At 44.2% G+C, this 23,146-nt stretch overlaps 1 protein-coding gene across 1 annotated transcript; it reads left to right on the top strand.

The window, feature by feature from the left end:
* The first annotated feature begins 1,746 nt into the window (after positions 1-1,746).
* Positions 1,747-22,816, top strand: LOC138766450 (zinc finger protein 75A-like). Its single transcript, XM_069944043.1, has 8 exons — positions 1,747-1,769; positions 9,851-10,234; positions 11,140-11,235; positions 13,470-13,592; positions 15,192-15,318; positions 15,920-16,033; positions 18,366-18,473; positions 19,843-22,816. The coding sequence occupies exons 2-8, from the start codon at positions 9,857-9,859 to the stop codon at positions 20,490-20,492; spliced, it is 1,596 nt and encodes a 531-aa protein (XP_069800144.1). The 5' UTR covers positions 1,747-1,769; positions 9,851-9,856; the 3' UTR covers positions 20,493-22,816.
* Positions 22,817-23,146: the final 330 nt, after the last annotated feature.

The following is a 23,146-nucleotide window of genomic DNA, read 5'->3' as shown; positions in this document are numbered from 1 at the left end:
TCAGCACACAGACTACAGGTAGCTTGAGAAGCAATGGTGCCTTTACACAGAGAGGTTTATGTGACAGATTTTTGAAGCCAAAGCCAGGAACAGATTATAAACAGGGAACACTTCATAAAGGAAAGACTGAGATTTATCCTCTTTTCACATCCATTTCTGGCTTTGGCTTCAAAAATCTATCAGATAAATTGCTTTTTTTTTTTTTTAAATGACCACCCTGCTTCTTACTCCATTGATGCGCCCCTTTCAGAGTCCGTCAACTGGACAAAATGTCTTCAGGTGCGTTGTAAAGACATGTACAGAGGAACACTAGCTATAAGTAGCCTCTGAGAGCGTTTTTTTTTATAGGCCGGGGGGAGGGAGCACTTTTGCGCCCTCTTGTGGCCAGACCCAGAGTGTAATAAGACCTGTTATCATTACATGTCTGTCTTACTGCACGACATCTATGGAGATATTTGAGAGACGCGCCTCCTGTCACCTCTGCGGTGTAGGCCTGGGGTGGCGATGGGTTATCATGGCAGTCGTCTCACTTAAAGGGTCTCTGTGGCTGCCTGGGGCTCAATAAAACAGTGCATAAGTAATAGAATGATACAAAGTACAACTTGCAATAAAAATAATGTACACCCTGGATTTTAGATTAAAAAAAATGATTGAAAAACTAAAAATCACTACAAGAAGGGGTTAACGTGTGACACGTGACTCCGCAGATGTTGCAATAATAAACAGTCAGACTACATGTGGGAGAGAAAAATCCCCCAAGCTCACTGAATAAATTCCCCCTCTAAATTTTTTTTTTTACATTTGCATATAATGATATCACAGGAACCGCCGGGAAAGCCCCTGTTAGTGACGTGACGTCACGCCCCGTCTCTGCCCACAATCCTTTGTTCCAGTTCTAGTAAAATCAGCGTCTTTAACATCTGGAAGATTTTATAGGCGGAGTCGTATTTTAATTAGCCGTGTCATGTGCAAAAACTCCCCCCTCACCAACATCAAAACACCACATGCCCCTCCTCCTTTCTTGTCAATCATCCCCTTAACCCCGCCTTTCCATTGTGACGTATTTTTCATGCGGCTCGCTGATTGGCTGAGTACATTCAGCCCCAGGCTAGCAATTTCGAGTGTGCAGTGCGCGCTGCTCTTTCACAAGTCTCAGCGTCGCCGGCCTTGACCCGCCCCTTGATTGTGATTTGCTTTCGATCTGTCACTCGTATCGGTTCTTTGTTGTCATTGGATACTTTTTTAATTCCCGCTTCCGTTTCCGGTCTGGAGTCCCCTTTGGAACAACAATACAGGGTAGATCGCAGGAGACAGCGGGGCTGTCCCAGAGACGGGAGCAACAATGGATGCGGCTCCCCGGCGTGCTGTGCTGCGGGCTGCGCTGTAACTTCTCACTGGTGTATAGGGCTGTGCTGAGCCCAGGGCTACACAAGTATACAGTATATAGAGAAGTTACAGCTATGGACTGGGCACACGAGCAGTGATGACAGGCTGCAGACACTGACACCACCCTCCACCCCTGCTACCAGTCCCAGCGTGGTGTATAGAGGAGAGGCTGCAGCCAGCAGGTGAGAGCGGGGGCTGGGTTAACCCTTTGGTGACATTGCCCCTCTGCTATAAAGCGACTGGGATCTTAGGATTCTTCCATTCATTGCACCAGTAAGTCTTCCTTGGGCATGCTTCACCATGTAGTCCTACCACAGTGGTCTTCAGCTTTTGCAGAACTACAACTCCCAGCACGCAAGTGCCAAGTATATGAATTGCATTGGGTGAGTATACTTATCCAGCTAGTGCAGCATTGCGGTGCCTGACCTGTGGCTGTCAGGGCATGCTGGGAGTTGTAGTTACACAATGGACGGATAAGTACTACTTGTGGCTGTCAGGGCATGCTGGGACTTGTAGTTATGTAACGGCTGGATAAGTACTACTTCTGTTGACTGATCTGCAGGGCAAGAATCCTATTCCTTAAGTGCATTTCCAACATGGAGCCATCTAACTGTGGGAAAACTACAATTACCATCATGTCCTGACAGCTGGAGGGTAGAGAGCCACACTGTTGTCTTTGGCTGTCAGGGCATGCTGGGAGTTGTAGTTACATAATGGATGGATAAGTACTACTTGTGGCTGTCAGGGCATGCTGGGAGTTGTAGTTACGTAACGGCTGGATAAGTACTACTTCTGTAGACTGATCTGCAGGGCAAGAATCCTATTCCATGGAGCCATCTAACTGTGGGAAAACTACAATTACCATCATGTCCTGACAGCTGGAGGGTAGAGAGCCACACTGTTGTCTTTGGCTGTCAGGGCATGATGGGAGTTGTAGTTTTGCAAACTCGGATAGTCACACTGGGGCCACCTTTACCTTAAACAGCTGGAAAGGTTCTGTAGCTGATCTGTAGGGAAAGATTGATATTCTGTTCCACCATTTCCAACCTGCGGCTCTCCAGCTATTGGGAAACTACAAGTACCATCATGCCCTGACAGCTGTAGACAGCCTATAGCAATGTGTATCAATCGGTGACCCACCTGCTGTGGCAAAGCTTAAAGGGGTTATCCAGCACTACAAAAACATGGCCACTTTTCCCCCTATTGTTGTCTCCAGTTCAGGTGCGGTTTGCAATTAAACTCCATTTACTTCAACGGAACCGAGTTTCAAAACCGCACCCAAACTGGAGACAACAGGAGGGGGAAAGTGGCCATGTTTTTGTAGCGCTGGATAAACCCTTTAAATTACCTTTATGCCCTGACAGCCACAGGTTGGGGAACACTGCTGCCTTTGGTTATCAGAGCATAATGAGAGTTGTAGTCCTGCAATACCTCGAGAGCCACAGGTTGATAAACATTGCTATAGTCTATCTTTGGCTGCCAGGACATGATGGGAGTTGTAGTTCTTCAACCACTGGAGACGTAATTCATTAGGACAGGGATGGGGAACCCTCAGCCCTTCAGCTTTTGCAAAACTACAATTCCCATCAGAAGTGGAGCAGATGCAGGACCGGTCAGACGTGACTCAGAACTCGTGATGAGATGAGACACCGAAAGTCATGATACATTCATGAAAACGTAGGAGTACTATACCGTATTCTGTGGTTGGGAATAACTGCTGTCACAGCCACTGAGCAAAATTACAGGGGGGGGGAGGCTGATATTCCCCCTTTTATTTTAATATGGTTGGCTATTTATGGTGCGTTTACACAGACAGATTTATCTGACAGATTTTAGAAGCCAAAGCCAGGAATGGATTTGAGAAGAGGAGAAATCTCAGTCTTTCCTTTATGACCTGTTCTCTGTTTATAGTCTGTTCCTGGCTTTGGCTTCAGATATCTGTCAGATAAATCTCTCTGTGTTAAATCACCCTAACAGGAGGTGATGGGAGATAACCTGAAACAGTAGTCCTACAAGAGTGGCCACCAGGTCGTGGCATTTTATAATGCTACATGAATACTGGGTAACTATAGCTGCTGCAAAATGACAGCTCTTAAACTGTGGCTGTCAGTGCATGCTGGGAGTTGTAGTATTGTAGCAGCTGGCTAGATACTTCTGCTGTAGACTAATCTGTAAGGTATCCCATAGTATTAAAGATGCTTTGATTGGATACCAACAGCCTGTAACAGTGGGAAATGGAGCTGTCTGCAGCAGATGTATGGCCTTTGGGTGTCACACCTACTCTTTTGACCAGAAATAGAGAACCGGCAGCCCTCCATCTATTGCAGAACTACAATTCCCATCATGCCAGGACAGCTGAGGCCAAAGCTTTATCTCTGTAGGCATGATGGGAATTGTAGTTTTGCAACGGCTGGTGGGCAGCAGGTTCCCTATTCCTCCTTGAGGGTAGGTTCACACTACGGAACCTGAGCAGAGAATTGCCCACGGATTCCGTAGCTCGTACCCGTTCACGGCCGCGCGCCTTTCCGCCGGCTCCATAGACACCATTCTATGGGCGGCCTGATTCCGCTATCCTCCGAAAGAATGGACATGTCCGCCCCTGCATAGAATGGTCTCTATGGTGCGGGCGGAGAGGCGCGGCCGTGAACGGGTACGAGCTACGGAATACGGCGGCAATTCTCAGCTCGGGTTCCTGAGTGTGAACCTACCCAAAGGTTGTAAATACACATAAAGGTTGCCCCAAAACGGGTAATTCTGGTTTGACTTCTTGAGATTTTGGCATTGCCAAGATTATGCCTGGTACTGGCTTACCGATGTCATATCAAATATGCCTAACCTGCTTCTCTCAAATGGCTGCCAACCTACAACTCTCATTATTCCTGTATGTTCTTGATTGGAGTTGTAGTTTTGCAGTAGCTTGGGCTATACCGGTGTTCATATACCTGCTGGAATATAGCTTGTGCTTTATGGATCCAACTTGCCCCTTGTGTTGTGCCTGTAGCGGGGATAGGAAAGCTTTAGCTGTCCAGGCATGCTGGGAGTTGTAGTTGTGCAACAGCTGGAGGGTCTTAGGTTTCCTATCCCTGGCCTGTAGAGTTGTCAGATGGTATTGATGGTTCGTACCGATGCGTTTCAGGTTTTAGCATGTTCAGCAGGGATGGGGAAACGTTGGCTCTCCAGCTGTTGCAAAAGTACAACTCCCATCATGCTTGGACAGCCAAAGCTTTAGCTTTGGCTGTCCAGGCATGATAGGACTTGTAGTTTTGCAACAGCTGAAGAGCCCAGGTTCCCTACCCCTGATATAAAGGAACGGTATTAATAATATCATCCATCGGAAGGATCCAGTCTATTCCTTCATGGCTACAGTAAGGACTCTCGTAGCACCCGGCCTACATACGCAGACACTTCTAGGTCTTTCCTAGCAACAAAGAGGTTACTAAATAATGTACTAAGACTGTGATTTCGGGGGCAGGCATGGAGATTAATCCGCCCCCGTATAGCTCAGCAGGTTGCGGCAGGCATTCCCTTATCCTCTGGGCAATCTGTTATGGTTCGAGCAGTTCTCAAGTGTCTGAAGCCGCGGCGGCTGCGGAGGGCAGATTACCGGTATTAATTGTGTTTTTTTTTTTCCTTGGTGTAATTGAATGAGTCACCATAGGAATCCAGTAAGTGTATGAGACATGTACAGAGGATTGCAGCGCTGACAGATGGAGCGGCCGAGGTGTGGCCGTGGCGGGGACGCCTCTGATCTCCTCCACAGCTTATCACAGTTGGTGGTGGAGGAAAGAGGTCAGCAGCTGTCATAATAGGAACGTGGAGAGTGCCTCATTGTCCTGTCCTCGCCCAGGATTTCTGGTGAAATAAATGGCTCCTTGCTGGCCTTTTAATCCAGGATCTTCATACAGTTCTGATCCTTAGGATAGTTGAACACTTATCCCCCACTTAGGTTGGGCTTGTTGCCCATAGCAACCAGTCACGGCTGAGCTTTCATAGAACTGCCCTGGTAAAATGAAAGCAGAGTTCTGATTGGTTGCTATGGGCCACAAAGACCATTGTCCTAAAAGGGAAACTGTCTGTTGTCCATAGCAACCTATCACAACACCTCTCCTCTTCTCAGACTCCATTGAATTCCATTTTTTTTTTAAACAAACACTAAAACGTAGTCAACCTCGTTTTTGTGTCCGTTAAAAAAATTAAAAAAAGATCCCTTTTGATCCGTTGTTTTTTTTTTTGTTTGTTTTTTTAATAATGGAATTCAATGGAAAACGGATCAAAACGGATACACCTACAGATTTCAAAAACGTAGTGTGAACCCAGCTTTACAAATATGTATGAATGTTTGGAGGGAAACTCTATTAAAGGGGTTATCCAGTGCTTAAATTTTTTTTATATATGACTGCATTCTTGGGAAACATAATAAACATGTAATGCTTACCTCTCCGCGTTCCTCCGGTGTTCCAATGTGGACTTTCTGGTGTTCCTGGCTGACTGCAGCTCCGCTACATCCGAGAAGAATTTGTCTCAGGAGTGACAGCCCGCTCAGCTAATCACTGGCTGAGATAGGACAGTACCGTGGCCAGTGATTGGCTCCCAAGATGAGGTCTTGGAGGTTGCGGAGCTACAGTAAGCCGGGGAAACCGGAGACTCAGCATCAGGACACCGGTGGAGCATGGAGAGGTAAGCGTAACATGTTTATTATGTTTACCAAGAGTGCAGCAATATATTAAACTTGCTGGATAACTCCTTTAGGTGCAGCTGGACATTATAACTCGGCCTTTGTTTGCATAAGGTTCCTTTTACATGGCATATTAGTGTTCCTAGGTACGACCTGTGTAAAAAGGACGCCAATCAACTGAAGAATGAGCAAATGCTTATCCCTTGGGTGGATCACCAGTATACAGTTGTGTAACCAGCCGATGTGCGGCAGTGATGAATTTAAAGGGGTGCGCTGACCATAGAATACTCTTTTTATATTGCTGCCCTTTCGTAGAACATACCGAAGATGCTATTCTTACCTCACTGTGCTCCCTGAGGTTCTCCTGCAGTGGTTTCAGGTCTTTTGCTAACAGATCCCGCTGCCACTTCAAAGATTGACTTTTCCATCTTAGAAACAGCGGCAGAAGTGTTCAGCTACCAGAGTACCCCTTAAATGGACTGCACAAAAGAGCCAGCTATTCATGCAGTCCGACCGCACAGCTGAGCTAGCCTTGTGTAGACCCTGCAAACGTGCACTGATCACCAAGATCGATGCTCATAATCTGCAGCCAGTCAGGCTGTGTAAAGGGCCCTAAGTCTGCAGAAAGGCCCCTTTTATAGTGCTCCAGTTGCCTGGAAAAGTACAGGATGACAGTCTTAGGGTCCTATTACACGGGCTGATGAGGGCCCGATAACTGTAAACGAGCGCCGATCTGCTAGATCGGCGCTCGTTTACTGGGCCTATTACACGGCCTGATAATCATTTATTAAGGGCTGCAGGGACATCGTTACCGGTGTCCTTGCAGCCCTTGCTAAACTGGCATACATTACCTATCCATGGTCCAGGGCTCCTCTTGCGTTGCACTTCTCTCCAGGTCCTGCGCACTGCAGCTTTAGAGCGGCCTGTGATTGGCTGAGCGGCCTGTCAGCTAAGACACTCTGCTGCTGCAGCGTGCGGGACTCAGGGAGAAGTGGACCCCAAGAGGAGCCCTGGACCATGGATAGGTAATGTATTTACTTTGTAAATCGTCAGCCACCGGCCGCGCACCGCTATTATACGTGGCGGTGCGTGATTGGTGGCCAACAATTATAGGTCCAAACCTATATCAACGATCAGCCGATGACAACGATCATCGGCTGATCGTTGTGTTTATTACACAGAACGATAATGGGCCGGATAGGGCCGATTCGGGCGGTTATCGTTCCGTGTAATAGTCCCCTTAGATCTTCTAAGTACTAAGAGTACTATTACACAAAGCGATTATCAGCTGTACTTGGCCGATTACTGGCTGCTCTGGGCAATAATCATTCGGTGTAATAGCTCCTGCACAATGTCGGTTGATAGTTGTCTTTCATCATGAACCAAAATCACAATGGTCTGCTATCCTATATGGATCTGAAGATCGTCTGGGCAGCCCCTCCTGCAGCTCCCCACGCCCCCTTCCCCCTCACCCCGCTCTTTCCCGCTCCCTTGCTCCTAAATATATGGCTGTTTAATAAAGGAGATGATGCTTGGAACAATCTTCCAGCAGATGTGGTTGGTAAATCTACAATAACAGAATGTAAACCTGCCTGGTGTATACATATATTTATCCTAAGTTAATAAGAATGGAAATACTAATAGGGCAGACTAGATGGACCCAGTGGTCTTTTTCTGCCAACAATCTTCTATGCTTCCAGCCGATGTATTAGGTTTGGGTTTGACCACATTTACTGAATTTTCACTTCGCCCTAGTACTTCCCACTCTTCGATCAGTCTATTGGCTTTTTTCAGGCATTTTTCTATACCCCTCGGGGAAAACAAAATGGAATTCAGAATTAGTTTTCATCCTTTTCATACAACCTCAAATATTAGCCATAAATATTTACCATCACTCTATTATCTCATGATGTCCAGTGGTACGCGTAGGCATGAAGATACAGCTGCATTTGGTTGGAGTTGGAACGCCGGCATGTTGCATTGCTAGTGCTGGACAATTTTCCCATCCTATAAGTATAAGGTCACTGTTTGGCTGCTCCTATAGACACAGAGCAGTAAACACCCTTCACATTGCACTTATATCATAAAACGACAACAGTGTGTAATCTGGCCGCCTCATCTGGTTGTGTGTGAAATGATTTCCTCCTGCCGGTCATGAGATGTCCCTCGCTGTCTGACTCATCGTCCTCCGGAGTCCTGTGATGTCTCGGCGCTGGGCCTGGGGAGAAATGTCTGTCTACAGCATGAGACCCGGTGTCAGGAGTTCAGCCATGTGAAACACTTGTAGCACACAACGCATGCAGATAATTTGCTTATCTAACATTTTTGCCTCTGGACACGTCACCATACATTCTGCCAGCTGCTTGTTCCCTGCCATCATGGAAGAGAAGGATCTGGACACCTAACGCGTCTGGAATGTCCGACCTGGCACATAGCGCCGCCGCCGGAGTCTTGACAAGAAAAACAAGAGCTGTTACTATGAGAATGTCATTTTGGTATATGTGGTATATTTTTGGATCAGGAGATAATATATCATTTTTTTTTTTATATATTTTTACCCTTGATGATGTTTTCAGCCTATTCAGCCATTTCTTAATTTTATCTCTTTTGTGATTTTTAAATGTTGACCACATGCGATGGTTGCCATTTCTGCCACTAAGAGTGCCCAGAATGGCATTTATAGGTATTTTGCACCACTACAGGGCTGAATAAGTAGAGCTATATATCTTAAATGCATATTCCAAGGTAGAACATTTTAAGGGGTACTCAGGAGATTTTTTCATTAACTGTTTTCAGAAAGTTATATAATTTATAATTTACTATTAATAATAACATCATCTATTTAAAAATATCTAGTCTTCTTGTACTTATCAGCTGCTGTATGTCCCACAGGAAGTGGTGTATTCATTCCAGTCTGACACAGTGCTCTCTGCTGCCACCTCTGTGACGGGAACTAAATCCCCATAGAAAACCTTTTTCTGTTTTGGGCAGTTCCTGTCACGGACAGAGGTGGCAGCAGAGAGCACGGTGTCAGATTGGAAAGAATACACCACTACCTGCAGGACATTCAGCAGATGATAAGTAGTGGAAGGTTTGAGATTTTTAAATAGAAGTAAATTACAATTCTATAATAACTTTCTGACACAAGTTGATTTCATAGAAACCCTTTAACCCCTATCCACAGGAACACAAAGGGGTATAATTGCTGGGAGCTCTCGCCATTACAAGAACAGGTCTCTTAATCATTGTTCTGAATGAAGCGAAGAGTTGCTCATGCAACTTGGAATGCCCCTTTAAGAGATGTAGAAGGGTGTGTGCTGGAGAGCTCCTCCATTTATATCAGAATATTTCATATGTAGGTCTCCATGGTTACAGACTACAACTAAACACTGTTGTCAGATTCTGCAGTAATAGTCCATTCCAATCCTATCCTTTCTACTGAACATTTGCAGAAAAGGCCACAGAGGGAGTGAATGTAAAAGAGCCTTGAAATATGACCAGCGGTAAGGGACAGCTCACACACGGAGTAAAATTGCCTGCTATGTCTTTCAATGGGACGACTCGCTGTGCAATTCCTATTTTACTCTGTGTGAATGGGCCCTTACACATGACTGCTGGGTCAAAAAGAATACGTATATCCTGTTACCATAAAATGTCATTGTCAGCCACAGCAAGACCTGGTCCATCTAATCTGCCCTTATATTATTTTCTTTATTCTAATCTTAGAATATTATTATTTTGCTGATTTCCATGTCCAAGTTCATTTACTAATTACGATGTCTCTCCTAGGTGGAAATGCCGCACTGTTTTGCCTATGGCTGCACCAACCATAGCGGGAAGCTTCCCTCAGCGGTCTCCATGCACTCATTCCCCAAGGAGCTGCCTCTCGCAGAAACCTGGGTACACCATAGCCGCACCGACGTAGGTAACATACGGGAGTTTGTACGGAGCACTTTACTGAAGAGCCCGGGGCACTTTGTTCTTTGTTCGGAGCACTTTGAAGAGGACATGTTTGAGATGAATGGCGATTCACTACTTATTCCATCCGAACCGAACCACAAAAGAACTAGGCGAAAATTAAAAGAAAATGCGGTACCAACTCTGTTCTCCACCGGTGCTCCTAAGCTACGTAGACAAGCAGCTCAGCACCTGAGGATTCATGAAAGAAAGCAGGTAAGGATCATGTCATTGCCATAGGTTGTCTCTACACTCTCCCTATAGTAGTTGACTTACTACTAGTGATGAGCGCAACTTGAGCATGCTTGGGTATGTCTGAACCTGAGCATGCGACATTTGATTAGTGCTGGCTGAAGAAGTTGGGTGCAGCCGTAGGGAGTCCTAGAAGACATGGATACAGTATGGCTGCATCCATCTTTTTCCAGGCAGCTACAGGGCGGTATCCACTATCTGCGGCCACTGCTTATCAAGTGCCGAATGCTCGGGTTGAGCTCATTTCTACTTACTACATGACATGTATAGTGAACAGTCCCAACTTGAGCCAGTGCAGAACTTCCAGTGTAGACATATATGCACGTATGGCAATATTACAATATTTAAAGAGTTAGATCACAAAAAATAAAAATAAAAATTTCTTTCAGTTCAACAGGTGCCAGAAAGTGCCAGAGATTTGTCATTTACGTCTATAAAAAAAAAATAAATCTAACTTCTTCCAGGACTTATCAGCTACTGTATGTCCTGCAGGAAGTGGTATATTCTTTCCAGTCTGACACTTCCAGTCTGTGCTCTCTGCTGCCACCTTTGTCCATGTCAGGAACTGTCTAGAGCAGTTGCAAATCCCCATAGAAAACCTCTCCTGCTCTTCAGACTAGAAAAAATACACCACTTCCTGTAGGACATACAGCAGCTGATAAGTACTAGAAGATTGGAGATTTTTTAATAGAAGTAAATTAGAAATCTCTGGGACTTTCTGGCACCAGTTGAGATCACAGAAAATTTTGTGGTGAACTACCCCTTTAACACCAGCTATGTTTTCTGCTTGTTGCTATCTCGTTGCTTTCACTGTAGAACACGCGTGCGTCATGTATTTGATGTAATATGCAATGACTCTTTCGTCTCAGCTTTTGGACAATCTTCTCGAGCAGCAGAAACGTCCCAGCCTAGAGGAAGAACAGACCACCAGTCCATCCACATCCAAGGACTCTGCAGAGCAGACGGTACATGAGAACTATTCATGACATTTCATGTTGCACGCTAAGTAAGACACTGTTTACACATGCTGTAGGATACTGAAGAATTATGTCATGTTTTTCCTCTATAAATAAACCCGAATATTGTAAGCCCGTTGTATAGTGATGGCTGCAGCCAGACACAGGTTTGTCTAATTTTATGGTTTCACGAAGGGTTATCGGAGATGTTTGCAACTATGTGTAAGGATAAAGAATTAGGTGCAGTTGCTTTGGACTAAGTAGTCACCACATTTTGCACCAACTAAGTGTTAGTTGAAGAAAGTTTGTATTATATCCTATCAAAGGAAAATGCTTCTTAGGTCACATTCACACATCTGTAGTCCTGTCTGTAGCTGTGGACTCACAGCCGCCCGCAACCTGACCCCTTCAATCAAAAAAGGGGATTTGTGCCGCAAAAGTGGGCCGTATTATGGCTCGCCAGTATTTTTACTGCACGGATCCTGGCCCCAACACATACAAACGTGAGTATGGGATCATAGAAATAAATAGGTCCATTGACCAAAGTGACCAATGTGTGAAATTGGCCTTAGGGCCCGATTACACAGAGCGTAATGTAATAGGGACAATGATCAGCCAATGACAATGATCATTGGCTGATCGTGTCTTTAGGTCCGACACCAAAATCATGTGACGCCAACCACGCATCGCTACGTTACGCTACAATTGAATACATTACCTCTCCATGCTGCCAATCTTCTCCTGTAGCTTTAAAGCTGAAGCTCTGAAGCTGCAGCCACAGTGCAGGGGAAGAAGCAGAGGGCAGGAGAAGACCAGGAGCACCTGGAGAGGTAATGTATTAAGGGTTTAGGGCAAGGGCTGAAAAGACATTACAAACTATGTCCGTGCAGCCCTTGCTAAACGATAATCAAGCCATATAATGGGCCCAGTAAACGAGCGGTGATCTATTAGATCAGCGTTCGATCACATTATTGATTAGCCAGTCTAATAGGACCCTTAATCTTCTTTAAGGCTCCTCCCATACTCTCCTCCCCCTTCCTAAACCTATCATTCACTTTGCAAAATCTGCTCAAATCTGTTTTAAAATGGATATGCTTACGAAGTACTGTTTCAGGCTACATTTTTCCATCAAAGTCCATGGAGAGGAAAGGGGAGAGGCCTTTGCTTCTTGTAGGGAGCATTATATCTCACCCCAGTGCTCGCTTCACCTTTTACACTCCTCTCTGTCCTCCATGCTGCTTCTGCTTCTGATGGTGTGCTATAGAAATATAAGGGAGTAGGATCACCTCTTTTATATGTGCACTGTATTAGAGACATCAAAGAGGGACAGCCTCTACCCACCCTCACAAGTCAGGGGCAGCTGAAAATTAGAAATAAATCCTGTTAAGGTACTGGTGAGTAAAGCCATATACAAGCTCATATAGTGGCCAGAAATATTGCCGCCCCCTCATGTACACACACGTCAACATAGCCTTAAAGGGGTTACAAAAACACGGCCACTTTTTCCCCTCTCTTGTCTCCAGATTGGGTGAGGTTTGGAACTAAGTTCCATTGAAGTAAATGGAGCTTAATTGCAAGCCACACCTGAACTGGAGACGAGAGGGGGAAAAGTAGCCATGTTTTTGTAGCGCTGGAAAACCCCTTTAAAGTGTAACTGTATTATTTTTTGCTGAAATCAGTAGTGTAAGCGATTTTAAGAAACTCTATAATAGGTTTTATTAGGCAAAAAGGCCTCTTTCTATATTAAAAAAGCAATTTCCCAGCCTCCCCCCTCACTTCTTGTCTGTGCATTATTGGGCAAATATTTCTTCATTACAGAGAAGCCAGTTAAGACTGGTTCTGCTTGGTTCATTATATCCTATGAAGGGGGGAGGGGCCGAGGGAGATGAGTGAGCAGGAAGAGGAGACATGAAGGTCAGCTGTTTGTAGACTGTCTGGGCACATAAAACGCTGGATTCAGAGGTCAGAAAGGTCAGTGCTTATCTAGGAACTTGCTGAGAGAAGATTGCAGGGTGTTGTGCTGTGCAGGATTGCTCCGTGCTCACTCACTACTTAACATTCTTAAAATTGCTTGCACTATAGATATTTATTGTTTTTAGAAAAATGACCCTGAAATGACAGGTACACTTTAAGGTTATCTGGAAGTGCACATACTTTTTAAGGATAATTATGCTTTGCTGGTGTAATAAAACAAGATGTAACATCTGTTTCTGGGAAAAACTTCCCTTTCTATTCTAATACAGGAGGATGACACTGTAAATGAACGTCCAAGAAAACTCCAGCTCTGGAGAAGAAAACTGCTTCCTCTGAAGTCCCAGTTCCTAAAGGACAGATTCAGCCCAGTTCCCCGAGCTCTGCAGAGAAAGGTATGGCCGCTGTTTTTTATTTAATTGCCATAACTTCTTATATTTTGTGCCAGTAACTCACCTTGACCTATCAGACAACATTAGGCTATGTTCACACTACGTATATTTTCGTAAAACTATGGGCGTTGTTTGCAACAGCGGCCACGAATAATACGAAAATATACGCTGCCTTGCCGTCTATGGAATCCTGGCCAGAGGATATACACATAGTATACGCTCCGGCCGGGATCTCTAGCAGCGCCGCAAAGAGCTGACATGTCAGTTTTCTGCGATCGCTATTCATTGAATAGCGGCCACAGAAAACCCTGTCAATGCACACTATGGAGCGAGCGTGCAGTGGAGAGTTCTGATGCTGGTGTGCACGGATGCGCCCGCATTAGAACTAAGCGGCGCTAAAGATCATCCGTCCGGGATGATCTTTAATCAGACCTGCAGTTCCATGACCCACGGAACGGCTGGTCTCTTACAGCGTGTGAACATAGCCTTAAGATAGATGATTTAGTGAGAGACTGTGCATAGCTCATAGTAAGTTAGATTATAGATAATAAACTCATCTTGTCTCATAAGTCTTATCACTTATATCCTGTTCTTGTACCCAAGACACACAAATGCTATGGGCAAGTATTGTCTAAAGGTCCCCATACACCTTGTACTAAAGTACGATTTCTGTATAAGGTGCATGGGGGAGATAAGGGTCTGATAGTCTGGTGATGGATTTTTATCTGCCCAACTTCTTAAGGGGGGAAACTTCTAACTCCACTCCCTCCCTTAGCTAAAACTTACATGATACAAAAGTAAATAACACTGACACACACATTATGGCAACAATTAGCAGCGTATGCTGCATTTTATTACAATTTAATTACACATGGGGAGGCCCGACACAAATCACGCCCTCCTTTTCCCCAAGAACCAAGGTGAGGGTGGCCCGCCTAGGCAATCCCCCCCCCCCCCATTGACCACGGCCTGCCGCCTAGCAAAACCGAGCCAAGGGGCCCCTAACTAAATGGAACCAACTGGATGAAAAGGGGAGCGTTATTTCCGCCTTACATAAACATTGAACCTGCAGTAAAATAAATATAAAAACCGTAACAAACACAGTAGTACAAAAAACCTTTTCAACAAACGGTGTAGGTGGGACCTGTAAAAAAGTGCTTGTCCTAGCTCCAGCTCCCTCTCCTTTTATTCTTATAACCCCAACACCTATCTCACCTGAAATACCTCCCACAGGTATTCCCGCCGCCTAGCTAATTTTCTTTGTCTCTACACAAAGCCCCCCAGCTAAGCCCACCCCCTACACTAACTCCAGCAGCCATGTTTAGCTCCCTCGTGTTGCTGAACCACTACTATCCCCACTATGCACAAATCCCTCTAGCAACCACCCAGTCGTGGTCGCAGAGACCCCCCTTATGGTTCCTCGCCGGGAAGCCCCTTACCCCAACTCATCCTTTTTTCTCGGAGAGCTAAGAAGGTCAAAATGGTCATTATTGTTTTCGTGGTGCTCTAGAAGTCCTGAAGAACTTGGTGAGTACTAAATTAGAAACATATGGAATGGTATAACTCATCCACAGTAATAAAAGCATCATATGTCTGTTCCAGACTCCAGCCACGCTGAATCGAATAGCTGTTTATTTCTCGGATGAGGAGTGGGAAATGCTTGAGGAATGGCAGAGAGAACTCTACAAGAACATGATGAAAGAGAACTATGAAGCTTTAATCTCACTTGGTAAGAAGTGCACGTTTATTATTGCAGTATATGCTGAGAGGTTTATGGTGTCCTATCTCAGGGTAGCATAAAGTAGTGACAGAGAAGCTGAACAGAATGATATATTGCTTACATTGTTCTGTGCAGCTGATCCAGAGATCTCCTCCTGAATAACATGGACAATAATTAGTCCTCTCCATTATGTCCATGAGCTCAGTAGTCCTGGATATTTATGAGAAGCAGAAAACCCCACCCACCAGCTGCTGATTGGCAGTTATCTATCCATACTGTTTATAAGCAGTCAGCTGTCAATCAGCAAGGGGAGGGGTGTGGCAACAATCCTATTCTCCTGCATATTAGGAGAACGGCAGAGCAGAGTGATGTAAATAATACACTAATCTGTTCAGCATTTCTGTCACTAGTTTATGCTGGCTTTATTTAAGGCAGCATACACATAGTGACAGATTCCCTTTAAATGGGTACAAAAAAAACCCCAAACTTTTTTGATATACAGCAGGGACGATCGAAAGTTTGTGACTCATCTGCTGTCTGCTAAGTTTTAGCAGCTTACATCAGAGATATATATGTATATATATTTATGTATGTGTGTGTTGTTTGCCAGGTTACCCTACAGTCAATCCAAACATATTAATGAAGATCAAGCAGGAAGAAATCATGCGCTATACAGATCAGTGTTCTTCGAATGATTTGGTGCAGTCAGAAAGCCCCATGGCAGGTGAGTAAGTTAAGTCTTATGTTTGAATGACTTGCCTATCATGGTGGTACATTTTATGTCAAGATGTTAGAGATGAGCAAGCTCAGGTTCATCCAAACCTGAGCGTGAGGCATTTAATTACCGGTGGCTGAAGAAGATGGGCTCAGCCCTAGGGGGTCCTAGAAAATATGGATACAGCCTATGGCAGCCATAGGGCTGCATCCAACTTCTTCAGCCACTGATAGATGCAGCTCAAGGTTCACTCATCTTTTATGGCCACACATCCATGTGCTAAACACTGATTATATTTTCAGCATAATCAATACTAACGTCAAGAGTTGGCTTACATTTTTGTCAAAGTGTATAAACCCACACACCACATCACAGTTCCTGATTTGTGTGGGTTCCTAACCGGAATGGGGTAGTGCTGGGAGAGAACACCATCCCCACAACAACAGTCTGTGGAACGAGCAACTCATTGGTCCATCAATAATGCCGTCACCAGACCTGTTCCCCTGGCTCTGGGCCACGTCACATCGCAGCAACAATGTTTTTTTTTTTTTTCTTGGTACCAGCGCTCCTCCTACACCTAAGTGTTTTATTAGTCTGTATAAGGGTCCATACCTAGCTATCCTCAGGTAAGCTTATCTATCTGTTCACATTGATGTGGTGTTGTGAGGAAGTCCCAGAGGCATAGGTCTGGTGGCAGTGGTGTTTCTGGACCACTAGGCCGCTCCCTCTATGGACGCTGCTGTTGTGGCGATGGTGGTCTCTGCCCAGCATTACGCCATTTGCTGGGACCTGCACTGATGATGGGGCGAGTCCTAAGTCAAGGTGACCTGGTAGGGGACTGTTTTGGATCCCAGCACTCTTGTATCTTGACAGATTCATAGAGTTTGAATGGAGCAGGAAAACATGGTCTCTACCACAGGAGATAGTCTCGACCACGGACTTTCAAGGATCTCAATCAATAGATATTCCACAGCACTCCTTCGGAAGGTGCAAAATTATTTATTTTTCAAAACATCTTTAAGTGAACAGAACAGCAAAGGTGAATCAGGATGCAACGTTTCGGCAGCCCACTGCTGCCATTTTCAAGCATGAAAGTTTTAGTGCGGCAGTAAAAAATTATTCAGACTAACACACATTACAAAGTTATACAACTTTGTAATGTATGTTATGTCTGTGAATGGCCCCCTTCCCCATGTCCCACCACCCCCACCCGTGTACCTGGAAGTGTGGTGCGCTATACTCACCTGTCACGTGCCGACACCAGTCTTCTATCTTGACCAAGTGACGTCTTCTTCGGGTGGACGGCGAACAGCTCCGACTGTCCCGAATGCCGGCCGCCCTCTGCAGCGTCATCCGATGCTCAGCCGCGATTGGCTGAGCATAACTGTGCTCAGCCAATCGCGGCGGAGGGGGGACGGGCGGCAGCGACTCGGCCGTCCGTCTGAAGATGACGTTTGGCACAAGATGGCGGACGGCCCTCGACACGGATCAGGTAATGTATAATGCACCACACTTCCGGGTACACGGGTGGGGGTGGTGGGACACTGGGAACGGGGCGTTTCACAGACATAACATACATTACAAAGTTGTATAACTTTGTAATGTGTGTTATCTGTGAATAATTTCTGAGCGCCGCACTACCCCTTTAACTTTGCTGTGCTGTTCACCTGAAGATGTTTTGAAAAATAAATAACTTTGCACCTTCCGAAGGAGTGCTGTGGAATATCTATTGATTAACACTTATCACTAGAGATGAGTGAACCGGACAGGGTTCGGGTTTGTATGAAACGATCAGCTTTTGATTCCTGCAGTCTGCCCCTTCTGTGGAGAAGGTAGATGCAGCCTGTGGACTGCCTGGAAAAACATGTGTATGACCTATGTTTTCCTGGTGATTTTCCTCGGCTGTATCCACCTTCTCCACGAAGCGGGCAGACAGCAGGAATCAAAAGCTGATCGCTCAGGTTTATACAAAACTGAACCATGTCCATTTCGCTCATCTCTACTTATCGTCTGTCCACAAGAGTACCCAAAGAGAGACCCACTCCCATAGCACTGATCTGGCTGGCCCGCTCCATTCATTATCAGTAGAAAGGGGTGGGCTGGGGGCGGATCGGCTCGATGGGGGTGGGGGAATGCTTCTAATGCTCTCACCGTATTGTGGCACAGAAGACTACCTGCATCGAAACTACGCATAGGAGGAAGCTAAGAGACACATACCTTCCTCCTTGGCGTCTCTCCTGTGCAGTAGAGATATATTAGCAGGTTAGAGTTGTTCTTAAAGCAACATTGCCTGCAACTGAACTTATTGTTGAAATTATACATAACTATTATTTCCTTTTAGACTGCACCAATGAGGAGGAAAACAGGGTTTTATCAAAAAATGACAAGGATCATTATTTAAAAGTTGATCTGCAATCACAAGGACACGTGAAGGGGTACCTGAATTCATGTGAGTAAGAAATGACTGTGCCCGACATGCAGAATATGGCTGGATTCACATCATGTTTGCCCTTTTCGTTAGTGTTATATATTGTGTTTTAATAATGTACAGAAGCGTACTGTATCTTCAAAAGAGTCGCCAGTATTGGTGAAGCACACATGTACCCCAGCTTCGTACTTGCGCCGTCTGTTTCCATTTTTTCGGTGTCCCGAGAAGTAGAGACAACTAAACTTTTGATCCACATTTTTTTACTTTTAAACATTGTGCTTGTATCAGTAGTGTTTTCCATTCAACCTTTTTTATTGTTGATCGATGTCTGTTGTAACAAGCCAAGCTTGTGCATCTCAATGTACTTAAATGGGCACTGTCAAAAACAATTGTCCCAGGAAGATGTTTCTATCAGTGGGAGTCAGGAGAACGAGCAGGGAGACGTCCGCTGCTGCGGATTTCACTCCGGGACTTGCAGCGGTCTCTGTCCAGGCAGTTCCATTATAAGTTGATGGGGCCACTGGACAGAGATGATTGACATAGGGAAAATTAATCTGGCTTCTTCCCACTTTTTCTCCTGGTGAGAGTGGGACCCCTACAGATCAAAACGTCTCTCCTTGGGTGTCAGTCAGAGACGACTTCTTTGCTTCCTTATAGTCCATGAGGCAAAAAAGTTGGATCTTCGGCCGGCTGGGGGGGTCGAGAGCACTGCTAGTGTTCCCCCCAAACTGCAAACTCTAGAAAAGAATGTGCTAAAAGCACATGTTAAAGGGAACCCATCACCATGAAAATGCTACCTAAACTATCAGTATCATGTTATAGAACAGAAGGAGCTGAGCAGCTTGATATATATATTTTTATGGGGAAAAAATTCAGTATAACTTGTAATTTATTGATTGAAATCTCTAATGTTTCCATGGTGAAGAGTCCAGTCCATTGAGTGACACCGCCCACTGGACTCCTTATAACAGAATGATCCGGGATTTTAATCAAGTTATACTGAATCTTTTCCCACAAAGTTATGTATCAATCTGCTCAGTTCTTTCTGCTCTATAACCCCATGGTGTTAGATTAGATAACATTGTCTTTGTGGCAGGTTCCCTTTAATAAGGGTAACAAGCCAAATATCAGCAGTACCTAACAAGTTGATTGGAGCTTTAATTTTCAGAGTGCACAGCTACAGAGGGATCATTGCCATCATTTCACGTGTCAAAAGTTATTACAAATGACCGCAACGCTTTAGGCTGTTGACTGCAGGGATCACTTATTGATGTGGTGGATGTTTACTATGGTTATGCCCTCAGCAATGTTTTCCGACACCTTCCGACATTTGATTTAATTTGCACCTTCCTTCTATAGCATCTCTATGACATGTTTTATGTTTCGGCAGATGATCTTCCCATTATCACAAGCATTGAAGAAGATGGTATTGACAAACTGAAGGGCCAGCAGGAGCCGCTCTCTATGGCGTACACTTTGTCGCACTGTTTCGGTGATAGTGTAAACGGTGAACTATTTCCAGCATCCAAATGGAAAGCGAGAAATATGTCATCCAATGGTTTTTCTACGCTCAGTTCTGCCGAAAGAACTTTAAGCCCCATCACGACGGTGCAGCAGATGGACAGTCAGTATACATGGTTCTTTTGTGAAAAAAATCTCTCTTGTACCGACTTGTCATCAAAACAGGGCAAGTCTCTGGAACTGAGACCTTATAAGTGTTCAGAGTGCGATAAAAGCTTTACTGTCAAATCTAACCTGATCAAGCATCACCGCATTCACACCGGGGAGAGGCCGTACAAGTGCACACTTTGCTTCAAAAGCTTCAGCCGCAACTCGCACTTGATCACCCACCAGCGAACACACACGGGGGAGAGGCCTTATAAGTGCAACGAGTGCGACAAGAGCTTTATCCAGAACTCCGTGCTGATCCAACACCAAAGGATCCACACCGGAGAGAGACCATTCAAATGTGACGAATGCAATAAAAGCTTCAGCCAGAAGTCGTGTCTAATACGTCACCAAAGAACTCACACTAGATAAGGTTGTTGTCGAAAAGGGACAACAAAATACAGGGATTTTTTTTTATGGAAATCGCTTTTTTAGGCCATAACAAAGACCTGAGTCAAAATGGTTCTGGGAAATGAGCAATAAAAAAAAAAAAGGTCTGCTATTTTTAAATTGGGTCCCAAACGGCAGACCTAGTATATGGTACGGCCATTGTGTTCTACATTGACCAGCTTGCATGCTGCCACTTCAGAAATGTACGTATCTTTGAACGCTAAGAGACTAGAGAAAGTGGGTGTATGAGATTAGAAAAAAAAGGGTTTGCTTTTTGTCAGAAATAGCGCCTCTCTTGTCTTTGGGCAGTGTATGGTATTGCAGCTTAGCCTTGTTCACCTGAATTTGGCATAGCTACAAAAAACCAGACGCTACGGTGCTGTGTTTGGGAACAAAACTGCAGATTTTTCTTTGCAATCCATAAGATATCTTACAAAGTGCGTTTTCCAAAGGGTAATACTTGAAAAAATATTTAATGTTCTAGGAGAAACATAAAAAAGACCTCTCAATCACCTGACAAGAGCAGCTTAGCCGTTCTGTAAAACACTAACCACTATGCAATTGCCTTACTGTAATTGCATACGGGAATATGTATTAGACCTCTAAAAAAAGAGGAAAAAACACTATGGGTCGAGACCAAATGTGGACAACCAGCGTCTGTTTTTGACGTCCGCTAATAGATATGCAATACGGTCAATACAGGCCATCTTTTTGGTGTCCTTTGATAATCTGATGCTGAAACATTGGGTTTCAGCCTTAAAAAAAAGGTTGGGAATGACTGATTTCAACCCAAAAAAAAAAATTATTTAAAATGTTGAAATCTAATGTAGCTCTTTTTATGCAATTTAAGGAGTCAAACTCTAGAAAGTGTTGCTAACTCACTGAAAGTATTATTGTTTTACCCCTGTCAGGGTTTACAAGGAAATAATCAGTGTTCCCACTTTTTTTTTTTTGTGAGTTTAACGTTTTCAGTGTTTTTGGTTTAAAAAAAAAATTGTTGAAAAAAAAAAAAAATTGCGCCCTAGAGGCGCGTTGTTGTTACTAGTATTCTTTGACAAATGCGGAGTAGTTCTACTTGCAGGATCAAACCAGCAGCTATATGAAATCTGCATATAAATTAAATATAATAAAAACAAGGTCATGTAGGTGGATAACAGGCTTTACAGCATTTCAGAATACAAAGTGTTATGTTTTTACTTGCACTATGCAGGTTTTTTATGTTTTACATTCAAAGTAGCATGTACAAAGGATTAAGCAGGATTATCAGTCTTTATTGTTTTTGTGAAAACTTTTAGCTCTAAAACAGAGATGTCATCTTGTACTTTTTTTTTTTTTATTAGAGCTTTGCCCAGCCACAGTCAATTGTATAGACAGATGGCAGAGACGGCACAGCTGTGTATTACGGCCACATAAATTCAATCAGGGCTGGGTCAGGAGGTTATGGTACTTTTACACAGAGCGATAATTCGCCCGATCGCACGATTAACGGTTTTGAATGAACGATGTTGTTTTTTTTTTTATAACGATCAGCGTTTAGACGGAACGATACATCGTATGGAAAATTTGCTATGCGATCGTTTAAGCCTATCTCACACATAGGTGAAATCGTTGAAAGACTGTTTACACTGAACGATCTGCGAGTTTTTGCGAACGATCAACGATGATTTCTGAACATGTTGAGATCAAAATGAACGATTTATCGCTTGTCGTTTGATCGTTCGCTGCGTTTACACGTACGATTATCGTTCGAATTAGATCGTTATCGTGCAAATTCGAACGATAAATCATTCCGTGTAAAAGGAACATTAGTTTTGTAGTGTTTTTTTTTTTTATTTAAATTTTTTTTTATATACACAATACACAGCTGTACTTCTTTTTTTTTTTTTTTGTCAAATCCATATGTGGTGAACACAGATCCGACATGCACTTATTGACAAGAAAACCAGTAATGCACCCAGATAGAAATGTTGGATTACAGGTGGGGTCGGACACCTTCAGTATTCACCCCTGTCTAGGACCCAGACCATTTACAGGCACTTATCAGAAGGAAATTTGATGTCACGGTCCCCAGTATGTGTCCTGCCATTGACAGCCAGCCAGCATCACTGACACTTGCAGTGGTGTCATAAATAGTGATGAGCAAACTTGTTTTTCAGGACTTCCTAGTAGAGATGAGTGAATTTACAGTAAAAACGAAGCAACTCTTAAGAGCATTTGAGTCGGCTGCCTTTGAAGTCTGTGCCGCTCCAGTTCTGGGAAACTGAATACCGTAAAAACGATTGCTTAATTTTTTTTATTGTACTTTTGCTCATTTGAGCATCCAATTTCTCCAGTCCAGTTTTGGACAAACCCGAACGTTCGGCAAGTTCACATATCACTAGGTATTTAAAAAAAAATTTATGGAATTGTATTTTTATTTTTTTTTTTTTTTTTTAGCAAAAAATCCATGTTCTGTTTTGGATCTGATGACTGGTGAGTTTAGGTATGGAAGCCTTATAATGAGTGTCTCAATCCTGCCTTTGCTGTATAGTGACACACACTGCCCCCTTCTGGTGTGATGGAGCCATCACATATGACAGTGGTCACCCCCAGTAGTGATATGACGGACACTATGTACAGGATATTCTGGGGCCACA

Source organism: Dendropsophus ebraccatus, chromosome 10, assembly GCF_027789765.1.
Source record: "Dendropsophus ebraccatus isolate aDenEbr1 chromosome 10, aDenEbr1.pat, whole genome shotgun sequence".
NCBI classification, from domain to species: Eukaryota; Metazoa; Chordata; class Amphibia; order Anura; family Hylidae; genus Dendropsophus; species Dendropsophus ebraccatus.
This window is presented reverse-complemented; position numbering and strand designations above follow the sequence as displayed.

Excerpts from the sequence above, each read along its gene's own strand:
- LOC138766450 (XM_069944043.1), top strand. The coding sequence starts at position 9,857 with ATGCCGCACTGTTTTGCCTATGGCTGCACCAACCATAGCGGGAAGCTT. Across the intron at positions 10,235-11,139 it reads GGATTCATGAAAGAAAGCAG|CTTTTGGACAATCTTCTCGA; the intron begins GTAAGGATCATG and ends CTTTCGTCTCAG. Across the intron at positions 15,319-15,919 it reads TGAAGCTTTAATCTCACTTG|GTTACCCTACAGTCAATCCA; the intron begins GTAAGAAGTGCA and ends GTTGTTTGCCAG.